Source organism: Ascaphus truei, chromosome 20 (genome assembly GCF_040206685.1).
Source record: "Ascaphus truei isolate aAscTru1 chromosome 20, aAscTru1.hap1, whole genome shotgun sequence".
Taxonomy (NCBI): domain Eukaryota; kingdom Metazoa; phylum Chordata; class Amphibia; order Anura; family Ascaphidae; genus Ascaphus; species Ascaphus truei.
The window spans coordinates 7070815-7083317 of record NC_134502.1 but is presented as its reverse complement, the minus strand read 5'-3'; the positions used below and the strand labels follow the sequence as shown (position 1 = coordinate 7083317).

At 43.3% G+C, this 12503-nt stretch overlaps 1 protein-coding gene across 1 annotated transcript; it reads right to left on the bottom strand.

The window, feature by feature from the left end:
- Positions 1–5611: 5611 nt before the first annotated feature.
- On the bottom strand, positions 5612–12110 carry LOC142471460 (extracellular calcium-sensing receptor-like). The gene is made up of 6 exons (XM_075578259.1): positions 11841–12110; positions 9234–9610; positions 8780–9158; positions 7127–7354; positions 6604–6727; positions 5612–6516 (listed from the first exon to the last, which is right to left on the bottom strand). The coding sequence occupies exons 1-6, from the start codon at positions 12096–12098 to the stop codon at positions 5612–5614; spliced, it is 2271 nt and encodes a 756-aa protein (XP_075434374.1). The 5' UTR covers positions 12099–12110.
- Positions 12111–12503: the final 393 nt, after the last annotated feature.

The following is a 12503-nucleotide window of genomic DNA, read 5'->3' as shown; positions in this document are numbered from 1 at the left end:
CTCCATTTCTTGCGCCTCAAAAGCCTCAACTGCTTCAGCGTTCTCCACTGCTTCAGCCATTTCTATTTCAGACACTTCTTCCTGTGCCTGGATTGTTTGCTGCTCTCAGGCTGGGCTGTTTGCTGTGTGTCTGCCTTGGGTTTGGCTGCTAATTCCTGCACCTGTCTGCAACCTTCAGCTGCTTGTTGTGTCTCTGTGTCAGGTACAGCTGTATACAGGGTCACTGCGTCAGGTGCAGCTCCTTGCGGGGTCTCTGTGTCAGGTACAGTTGTAAACAGGGTCACTGTGTCAGGTGTAGCTGCTTGCGGGGTCTCTGTCTCAGGTGTAGCTGCAGTTGTCTGTGCATTAGTGTGTACGTCCTTACAAATTTGTGGGATAACAATTTCTGTGACCCCAAATCTCCTTTTCTCATGTTCTGCCTGTCTTTTACTCTTGGCTTCATTAAACCTTGAGCTGGTTTTAGCTGAAGTTCTCTTACCCGTCTGGTTCTGAGCTGGACTATCAGTATTCTCCTTTTCAGATTCTTTCTGCCCAACATTTTCATTCATCTCTTTTTCCTCATTTTCTGACTCTTTCTTTTGCAAAAGTTCTTGCACTTTAGCTTCCAGTGAAACTTTCTTATCCGCATTCAGATTAGCTTGAGACCTGGTTCCCACTCCTCTCCCTCCTCCAGGGTCTGCCGCCATCTTGGCTCACAGCTCCTCCCCTTCCTGTGTGTTAGGGGGAGACTGGCACTGCCGCTACCCGCGCGGTGCTGTATGTACATGTCATGGTGTAGTAGTGTGTGTGAGGGGGAGGCTGGCGCTGGCACTGCCCGCGCTGTACCTGTGCTGTGTATACACGGTGTAGTAGTGTATGTGAGGGTGAGGCTAGCACTGCGCTCTGTGCGCTGTACTTGTGCTGTCTATACATATAATTGTGTATTAGTGTGTGGGGGGGATGCTGGCACTGCCGCTGCCTGCCTTGCGCCTGTTACGGGAGACCAGGACAATTACACCAGGGATCAGTACACTAGACTGAACTGCAGAGTTTAAAAACAATGTTATTTATTGGAAAAAGTTCCCACAAACCTCCAGTACATAAAACACACAAACAATTTGTGACATGGGGGTAGCCAGCTTTCCTAATAAAGGTGCACCTATGAGCCGGGTCAATGTGTGTGTTTTGAACCTCTTATGCAATATAGGTACAAAACTGGGACTTCGGGAGCGGGACTTTAATAGTTAATACTGGGGGGAAAAAAGGGTCACAATGTATATAAAATGTTTCGTGACAAAGTTACCGGCTGTCATATTATTTTACCTGTGAATCGCTCCTTATTTGCCGGTACGTGTATGCATTTTTATAACATTATGATTCCTTATTAATATTGCCTCGCCATTATGCCCCTTGGCTGCTAGTACAAGTTTTGCAGCCCAAGTTCCCGAGCCCAAGTTATAGAAAAGAAATATGTTTTTAAAATATGTATTTATCTCTATGAGGCAGCCCCGGTATTTCAATTAGCTGGGATGCCTGCATAGAGATGGTGGATCAAAGGAGAGTTTGGGAGTAGTGAGGTGTCGGTCCATCTGGTTGAGTGGGTAAGGGTGGAGAAACAGGTCCAGAGACAAGGCTCCCTGCGGGAGAGACTCTTTGTTCTTGCAGACACTGTGGAGCCTACCCAGCGGGAGGTATAGGCTGGCAAGGGGAAGCTGTTGCAAGTAGGCACGGTTCCCATTTGCCAGTTCGAAATTTCCTGCTCCCCAGCTACATGAGCCCCTCAGTACGCCCCCTCCTCTGATGGGTGAAACAAGCTGAGCCTCCCACTTGTGAGTAGTTGTTGCATTACGACCCATTCTCTGATTGGCCGCTAGTCGCTGTTCCATGTTAGACATAGGACCCCGAGGTCTGTGTAAGGGGACTGCCCGATCAGAGTACCAGATTTGTGAGATGATTCCTAGGCTTGGTTCAGTGAAGCAGAGGCTGGCTTTTCAAAGGTGCTTTGCTTGCAATAGCAAAGCACTAGGCATTGAGGTGGCAGAGAAGCCTAGCTTAGCTGAGGACAAGTTCTAGCGACGCGGCCAACAAAGAGCCGGCCAGCGGGGTAAGCCAGGTATCTATCCCGTAGATAGTACCGTGGTGTTCCTGGACGTGGAGCGGACAGGGTAAGCCTTCTTGAAGCAGGTGCCCTGCACCTAGTGTCTCCCCCCAGAGCCTCAGTTGTGGTGTTGTTTCCTTCTCTTGTGTTACTATGTGTGCCTGCTAGTAATGAAGCTGCTTACATGTTATTTTTATTCATAGTGTGCGTGAGCAAGGGGTCTCTTGAGCTGAACAAAGTTGATTTAAGCCTCGGGGATCCCCTACATCCCGAGATACAGGTCCCAGTATGGGGTGCCGGTATCCCCGTAATGTTAAAGGCCTCCAGTCACGTGACATAGAGGATTTTAACATGGCGGATACCAGCACCATATTTAAAACCAGAGACATAACATAAAACACAGACAAAGCTCAGTGCACATCCAAAAAAACTTATATACGGTACAGTGCCTAAATATACATGTATAAATAACTAATCATTAAAATGGTCTTTTAGTTTAACATTTTGGCCAAATTGTTGTAAGCCCTTGAGGCAACTGCACGGCAGACCACGTTTCAAGGGTCCCTAACACTAATATAGATTCTTAATAACCTGTGCATTGCCAGGAAGAATGATTTATAATAAATCTGTCAATATAAGTTTGTATGTTTTAGGATACCAGCACCAGCCTGTATGTCGGGAAGCAATGTGTACCCGAGGCTGAAATCAATGCGCTTCAGCTCAGGAGAACCCCTGCTCATTTACACTATGCAAAATGTAAGCAGCTTCATTACCGAAGGGGTTAAGACAGTGAATAGATAGTGAATGTAACTATTAACTAATAATTGTAAGTGATTTTATCTAACTATTAATAAACTATAAATTCTTAGTGAATATATAAATATATATTAGTGTTTATGAAGAAATAAAAATGTTCAAATCTCAAAATAGAAATATTATAAAGAAATATTTTGAGATTAGAAAATTTGTATTTCTTCATAAACACTAATGTATATTTATATATTCACTAAGAATTTATAGTTTATTAATAGTTAGATAAAATCACTTACAATTATTAGTTACATTCACTATATATAACGTACTATTTAATTTCATACACTGTTTGAAATATTAATATGCCAATTATACTCATCCCTTGTCTAATTCATCTCTTATCCAAATTATGATTCATTATTGTCTATGTAGGACACAAATTGTTACGCTCGGTAAATAATTGATATGGCTAAACTTCCTCACATATAACCATCAAAATGGATAAAATATAATTAGGTGATTGAGATAATTTTGTTATTGCTGCGATCTCATTACTAATCATATTGTCTTAAAATTCGTTTTTTTTATGGTATGTTTTATATAGAATGTTTATGTATATTTTTTATGAGAGAATTTATATTATTATCAGAGTACTTTATTTACATTATTTTATACATAGTGTTATATATTTTATTCGCCTTTGCTATATGTTCCCTTTCTATGCAATTAAGTTATAATTAAAGAAATTCATGTAACACGGCTGGAGAGGGGTACAAAAGGAAGGGGCACTAGGACATACCATACTTGCCCCTGACGAAGAAGGACTACCTTTGAAACGTGTAGGGTTGCCGGGAGGACCAGTATCATTGCAACACAAAAGACCGGAAGTGACGTAGAACGCCGACTGGATCGGCCGTGGATGTCGCAGAGACCGGAGAAAAACAACGGAAACGCACGAACTGGTCTGCCCTGTGTTTCTTACGCTGTTGTGTGCAAATTTAACCTTGATTTTATATAAAGCTGAGCTTTTAAAAGAAGTCACTCTTGAATCAGTTTCAGCTGTACAGAGAGAAGAACTCTAAAGATACCTTTATATGCCTGGTACAGGCACTGCAATGTAAGTGCATATCTCAACATTTCTACAAGCATATCGCATGTTGTGAACATACTTCACTATTGTACCATTACACGTTTGGTACCGCAGGCCAGCGGGGACCCCCGGACTCCCGTGTTGATCACCCGAGGGCCCACATATCCCGTGGGGATCACCTGAGGGTCCCGGACTCCCACGGGGATCACCCGAAGGCCCACGGATCCCGCAGGGATCACCTGAGTGTACCGGACTCGCGTGAGGATCACCCTGGGACACCCGCCGACCTGTAATATTAATGGTATGCCAGAAAAAAGGTAAACAATGCTTTTTTGACTGTCTTCAGTTCTTTTGCGCCAGCCTTAGCTGGCGAAATTCTGGCGTGCTTTTAAAGCCCGATTGAGTTATCACAGTTTAGTGAATCACACGTCCTGGCAAAAAATGGCACGTTTTGACGGTTTTGCCTGATCGGATGTGTTTTTCTTACAGGGCTGAAAAAATGCCTTTTAAGGCCAATAAAGCGCTGTTATCACTGCTTAGAAAATCATGCAGAAGGCTGTATCGGCCTTAATAGCCACTTATCGCTCTTAAAAGCAGTTATCACTGCTTCCTATGAGACCCCCAGTGGGCAAAGCAGGTATTGCAATAAAAAAACATATTGCGTTTACATACTGCGTTAACAATCATCAGTGAGAAAGCAGAACCGTACAATTTTCTGCATATCATGGCTCATGAAAAAAGGCATTAATGTTTCGCTACATCAGTGCAACCTCACATATTATAGAACCGGTCCCGCAGTAACTAGAGTCTATGCATTGTTTGGCCCTGTTGATTAGCTTGTTTTTGTGCCAATCTTTTTACTGCAGCAATGAGGAGGTATTTGGATTAAGGGAATGTATGTGCGCGTATGTATATATATTCCACATTTCATGAATCTTAATACAGTAAAGGTCCTGAAATCTCAATCTTTCAAAAAAACCTGTACATCATTTGCATAAGATCACTGGCGTGTCAATGTGTGCCTTGTTTCTTCACTTATACAGTAACAGTAATTAATTTTGTCGCACATACTGTACTCTTGTTCATTAATAATTGAAACCTGCACATTCATTCTGTCACTTCTTCTCTGCAATTAATTTACTCCGTTACTAACAAAGTTTTAAACCCAGCAACAATGATATAAAAGCAACAGAGGTAGCACTTTTTAATTAAAATACAAAAAGGTGAATGTAGATATTTTTATTGTGTCTGAGTTGGAATCCTGTTTTATTTCAAATATTTTTATTATTTTTATGGTATCACATCAAGACTTTGAAACAGAAAGGAACAATGTACATATATATCTTTAAACAACAGTACTTTCTTTCTTGGTGTTTAAACACATATTCATATACATAAGGACTTAAAGATATTTCATTAACGCTAACACGAACTCTATATTAGTTTTAGATATTTCTGGATTTCCAATCAGGAGATTGCAACCTTCAAAGTCTTTACATTCTTTATCACTTGAAAGAGGAGGAAAAGAATAGAAGAGAGAAAAAGGGGGGGGGTTGATAGGAAAGGGTAATAAAGGAGGAGGGAAATGGAGGGAAGGAAAACAAGGGAATCTCTCCAGCATCTGTTCTGATATTAGGATTTCTTTTTGGTTGAGATAGATTCTGTTTTTACAATTATTCGACCTTGTGAGTTCAACCTCTCTCTTTTCCCATGAGATGTTCCCTTGAGTTCATATTGGGTCGGAACAATATGATGAAACATTTGGGTACAAACATGCAGACCACCAGAGCCCAGCTGGAAGACAGGATGGCGAAGATCTCCATGGCCACGGTGTACTTGCCACGTGCACTGAGGGAGGCTGGGATATAGGACACCCAGACACTGAGGAAGGCCAGCATGCTGAAGGTGATGAACTTGGCCTCGTTGAAACTGTCAGGTAGCTGCCTGGCCAGGAAGGCCACGATGAAGCTAACAGTAGCCAGCAGACCGAGATATCCTAGCATGCACCAGAAGATGACGGGGGAGCCATCATTACACTCAATGATAATGACCCCAAATTTGGTTTGGGTGTTGTGTTCTGGGAAGGGAGGTGAGAATGAAAGCCAGAAGATGCAGAGAAAACTTTGAATAAGGATGCATAAAATGACAACAAGATAAGATACCCGATTGCTGGTCCACCTCCTTAGATTGCTACCAGGCTTGGTGGCCTTGAATGCTATGACCACCATAATGGTTTTGGCCAAGATACATGAGACACAGAGGGCAAAAGACATACCAAAAGCTACTTGGCGCAAAAGACACGTCTTAGGTTGGGGGTAACCAATGAAAGCCAAAGAGCAGAGGAAGCAGAGGAACAGGGACCACAGGAGAAGACAACTGAGGGTGTAGTTATTGGCTCTGACAATGGGAGTTATCTTGAAGTGGATAAAAATCCCAAACATTACAACTGGGACTAAAGAGGAGGCAACACTTGTAGCGGCCAATGTGGCACCCAGTAGCTCATCATAGGAGAGGAATTCTCTGGACTTTGGGAGGCATTTTTCCTGTGGGAGATTGGGCCACATATCCCATGGACATTTAGAGCAATGAACAGAGTCTAAAATAGACACAAAAATAATTAATGTAATATCAAGCTATGTTCGGAATTTAAATTGGTTTTCTAGTTCTTCTAAGATCTGCTCACCTGTTTGGTTGGAGATCTCTCCTTGGGGACAGAGGACACATTGAAAGCAGCAGACAGGCTGCCCTCTCAAAGCTGCCTTCCTGAAACCAGGGGGACAACTGTTACTGCAGACAGAGAGAGGGACCTGGAGGAGAATTTGGAACGATGAAGTGTATAAATGGATGATATGACTGGGATACAATACTATAACAAGGACAAACTCTGTCCTGACTTGTTGAGACAGACTGAATGATTGAGATATGACATGTTGTCACCAGCACAGCAAGTTGAAGGTTGAGTCATTTTATTGAACCACAGTGGGACAGATAAGTCATTTTGTAAGTAAATGAATGAGCGGGTACATTTATATCAAGTGTTTCCACATATTACCCAATTTCACCATCCATATAACTCCTCCCCATATAACAGCCCCATATAACCACACCCTATAGCTCCTCCTATTGCCCATATAACCACCCCCTATAACTCCTCCTATTTCCTCCCTTTACATTACATGTATCTTTTCTCCATGACAGTACCTTACCTCCCTTCCACCTGACGCCCAATGCACAACACTGGCATTGATGCTGAAAACCTGTCCATTGGGATATCCGGTATCATAGCTTCCAACCTTGACCTGCTTTATGCCACCCTCTGGGCTCAGCTGCCAGTTCACTATATCATACACCGCAGGTGGGTCCCCATTCTCGTTAAAGAACAGCTCCCTCCCACTGCTCGTTCTCATGCGCACCTTCTTCACATAGTGCAAAAGCTGCGGAGAGAGTAGGGAGGTTCTGTTATGTTATATCGGCCCAGAGTTATTAAAGACAATGAGGCTGGAAAAGGAATGGGATCCAAAGGGGTTATCAAAAGAAACTCATTGAAAGAAGTTGGGACTCAGAGAGCTGCCCACAGGTGCTGGTCATTAAAACACAAACTTGGGTATGTTTTCGACATAACCTCTCCATATTGCTCATTTTATTTTTCCATAAAACTGGTCCCTACAATGCCACCTATTGCCCCATATTACCGTTCCCTATAACTCCTAATGCCCAATGTAACCACTTCTTATAGCGCTCCATATAAACGCTCCCAATGGGGTAGATCCTCAAAAGTCCGTTAAATATTTAATGATACGTTAACTTCAATTAACATCTTGTTACTGTATGTGCTAGCGGGGATCTTGAAAGCTCGGTAACGATACGCTAAGTGCTAATTTCAGCTGTAACAAGCCCTTGCATTACTATAACGGGCGTTAATGCTAATGTTATGGAAAAGATGTGTTCCATGTAGCAGTGCAAATCCCCAGAGCGCCTTTATAGTTACCGCCGGGATTTAATGTTACGTTAGTTAATTCAGAGCTAAAAGGCGGCGTTACTCACATCCAGACCCTGAAATTGGTACGTTACAGGGTCAACATAGGTGTAAGTCCAGAGTTAGGTATGACTTAACTATAATATTGTTATTTACTATGTTATTTTTCTCTCCTGTCTCCCCTTTTGTTAACTTTAAATATTCAAATATTAAATATTCAAATAGAAGTAACACCATATTTGCGTAAGACATGCTTAACCCCATGTTATTTGAAGCTAACGCAAGACAGTGCTAACTTTACATTGTATTAAGCCTATATGCAAATAGGATATAGGTTTGTAGAGATCCGTTAAACTCAGGGAAGCTAAATGCCATTACCTATTTAGATCATCACTTTAGAGCCCTGATTTAATGGAGCTCTGTGTATCTACCCCATATAAATCTTCCTATAACCCCAAAGCTGTGCTCTGTGTCTTGACCAGTGTAGTACAAAGTACTAGCTGCAAAATTGGTGGCCTGGAGAAATGGAGATTGGTTGCAGGCTGGGATACCTTTGAGGAGACTGACAATAGAGTTCTTCAGAGATGAAATCATAATATATAGAGTTAACCAAACCTCATACGTTTCTTCTTCAAGGGTAATCTGACAGCATAGTTAGAAGGAAACATATATCCTGAGGTGATGAGGAGGGACATGGAGTTGTGAGATAATATATGTTTACTTCTATCTGTGCTGCCCCTACACACTCAGAGAAGAAATCTACAAGCTCTCTACACTATAATCTCATCTCTAATGTTGGACCATCAAAAGGTGTCTAAGATCATTTCATTTTTACTGTATGATGCTGTACTATAGTTTTGTGTTTTTTTTAAAAAATCTCTACCTGCCATGGTCTGAAATTCCATATATCTGAGCATTTTCCATGGGAGAATGGTCCTTCTCCTTCACGGCAGTCGGTCAAATCTTGCAAAGCTTTGGCTACAGCATGAACCGCAGTATAGACACTGTAGGTTACCCTTAAGTCGGAGACATCATTGTAGCTGTTCTTGATGCTTTGTAAATGTTCTGCTCCCGTACACTCTTTTGATAAACTCACTGATGAGCCTGTTAGGTTTTTCTCATCTGGGAATTTGCAGCTGAAAGCTTCCTCCCAGAATATCTTCACCCATTCTCCTCCCGTAGACATGGAGGGGTGTATGCTGTTGAGGAACTCTTTCAACCATGGGATAGTCCCACTGGGGAGGGCAAAGCCAATTGTTCCAGAAAGTAGTCTTGAGTATTTGTCCACTGATATGAAAGGGGAGGTAGCTGCAGCTTCACTGACCACCCATATCTTCCCTGTCACATTCTGTCTCAACATCTCATCAAATATGAAGGTCAAGTCAAAACCAGGGGAGAAGACAACCACAACCTTGGCCGTTGATTCTTTGATGACCTGGGCAATTTTTGGAGCGTTGCGGTCAGGCAGACTTATCATGATGTCCTCTGTAAAGGCTACGCAAGCTCCGGCCTTGAGTATCTCTCTACTGATAACCTGGATGCCCTGTTGCCCATAATCATTGTCAATTGCCACCAGCCCCACCCAGGTCCAGCCGAAGTGCAACACCAGCTTGGCCAGTCCATGGGACTGGAAGGCGTCACTGGGGACAGTCCTGAAGAAGGAAGGGAACTGTGTCCGGTCGCTCAGGAGGGAGCTGGTAGAGAAGTGGCTAATCTGTTAAGATGAAGATGTCAGGGAGGTGATGAAGAAAACTTCATTAGAATTGCTTCCAAATGTTTGGGGGCTGATATTACCAAAGTCTCCCAGATGCAAAACTGGGGCAAAACTAGTGCATAAAACAGTACCATATTTATCAAAGGGAAAACTCCCAATTGCTTTCAACGAGATTTCTTCACTGTTTTTACAACAGTTTGGCATCCGACAGACATCACTGCATTACATTTCATGGTAAATTTTGCATTAGGCTTAACAAAATCCATTGTGTTAACTGGTCCAACAATGTTTTTTACAGCCATGTACATCATGTGATCTGCCTACATGTGCATGTCTTACTGACACTGGTTCCTGAGGGGGCATATGTGCAGGGAGTCACAGGAGTAAAATGGAGCATTGGAGTCGCACGAGTCTGAGGGGGCCGTTACTCACGGGAGACAGAAGGGCAAAGAGTCACAGGAGTCAGAGGGGGCAAAGAGTCACAGGAGTCAAGGAGGCAGTGAGTCAGGGGGGTGATAGTCAGAGGGGGCAGAAGCAGAAGATTCCGATGGGCAGGTAGTCATAGGAGTAATATGGGTCAGAAAATCACAGAAAACAGTCACAGAAAATACACACACAAACACACCTCTCTCATGACCATGCTGCTTCCTCTGCTTGTCCACACCCATAGACTCCTGATACCTCCTTCTGATGGGATGCTGCTAGGTACTAAAGCCAATCGGCATAGAGGAAACTGCCCTGCTCCTGGAGACTGAGGAAATCCTGTGGCACCCTATTGATCCACTCAAGGAACCCCAGGGACACGGAACACTGGTCTAATGATACTTAATGGGCCACACTTGACCCACGATCAGACGGTGGGAAATAAGGACACAGTGTATGGGGTGGTGCAAAGGTTTTATGTATGCCCTGGGCCATATGCAGTACCCGGGGTCCTCAGCGTAGGATCCCTACACACAATGTACATAGGCATAAAACATTATAGTCACCAGTAATGCTGATCAGGTATATATATATATATATATATATATCAGTGCCAGTAGTGGGTGAGCCACCCACTCCTGAATATGTTTTCTTTGTGATGGTGCCCGCACACTGTGGGAGCTCATTGTGCACCAACATGTGGCAGGACTGTACTTCGCAAAGGATGCTTCAGTACCGCTGTACTTTTTAGCCATTGAGGGTCACCACCGACGTTGCTCGAACTCCCGGTAACATCCTGACATGGATCCACTGGTTCTATCACCACAGGGCACTCGTGACTACTCTGAAACTCTTGATAGAGCCTGACAGCACTAAGGCTCATGTAGATATAACTTCATCTGTCATGGCCGCCCCCTCTTAAAGGCTCATCTACCTCTTAGTCCCACCGCTTCCGCAGCCTTTATCATTCGCTACTCTAATGTCCGTCACAGATCTATAGCATATTGAAGAGGAACCTGCCAGGGGGCAGTGCGAGTGTGTTGATTGCAATCCACAAGGAGATACAGGAAATTTTCAAAATATGGTATGGGGGAGGGAGGAAGGACATAGAAAGAAAATGGGGTTCCCATTACATCATCATTATATGGCTCAAGCATAATGACATAATATTTTATATATTAATCAGCAGTATTAACATGATTACTTATCTGACCCAAATCTGACACCATTAAGTATTTAAAAAGAAAAAGAAGTGTGTGTGTGTGTGTGTGTGTGTGTGTGTGTGTGTGTGTGTGTGTGTGTGTGTGTGTGTGTGTGTGTGTGTGTGTGTGTGTGTGTGTGTGTGTGTGTGTGTGTGTGTGTGTGTGTGTGTGTGTGTGTGTGTGTGTGAGTAATAAGACTTGGGATGGATGTGATTTCCTCTGACTTCAATCTTTTGAGTGATGTTCAGTCAGAAAGTGCTTCTACAGCAATAGATCATCACCCCACCTCACCTTGTCTTTTTGGCCCTCTGATAAGGACAGGGTTGGATAAGGGGAAAGAAAACACTTCACTTCCAAACACTCCCCCCCTTCAGAGACCCCTAAGAAATTAAACTGGCAGCCGATGTGGATTTACACGTGTAATACACAGGCAGACTGTGTGGAATTGCACGTGTAATACACAGGCAGACTGTGTGGAATTGCATGTGTAATACACAGGCAGACTGCGTGGAATTGCATGTGTAATACACCGGCAGACTATAGTATGTGGACTGCTCATGCTCCAAAGATAATTTCAGCACCATGGACAGCAAACACAAACTTACCTGTGGGTATCGGTACAGCCCCAGGATGTGAGCCATCAGAATGGTGTATGTAGACGAAGAGTCGCCGACGACAGCTGCCAAGGGGACTCCGTGATGGCACCTGTAATTGGGCACAGGCGGTCCATGCCCAGTCAGCACCTGTAGGGTTCCTGCAATTGCCCTCTGTATCACTGTGCATGAGTCATAGATATGGAGGCCCAAGGTGATGTTGGGTAGAAGCTCAAGATCCATGTTGATCTCTTTCACTGCAAACCGCATGGCCTGGACACGCTGATAATTCTCGAAACGGAATCTGGACATGAAAGTGGGAAATGGGATATCTGATGAGGCAATGTAACCCTCAGGATATTTCGAAGTTCAAACCAGGGATCATTTATTGCTGAGGAAACAATGGGGGTGTATAGATTAACGATGACATGATACTAAAGGGTGAATAGAAAAGTAGGTGCAATCACAATAACAGGGAGATGCACCTCAGGTGCACAGTAATCCCCCATCGAATAAAGGTATAACTGTGAATATTGAACACACTCCGATGGACTTGGTATCAATAAAGTACATTTATTTTAGGAGGAGCAACATTTTAATCATGACAAAGGTCTATGTTAAGACTGAAACGTTGATCCTGATACAATAAATGTACTTTTTTGATTACCAAGTCGC

Bases quoted from the DNA above. Each gene is read 5' to 3' on its own strand.
- LOC142471460 (XM_075578259.1), bottom strand. From the start codon at position 12,098: ATGCGGTTTGCAGTGAAAGAGATCAACATGGATCTTGAGCTTCTACCC. The intron at 6,728-7,126 runs GTAAGGTACTGT...ATTCTCCTCCAG, and splicing joins GGGCGTCAGGTGGAAGGGAG to GTCCCTCTCTCTGTCTGCAG. The intron at 6,517-6,603 runs GTGAGCAGATCT...TGTCTATTTTAG, and splicing joins AGAGATCTCCAACCAAACAG to ACTCTGTTCATTGCTCTAAA.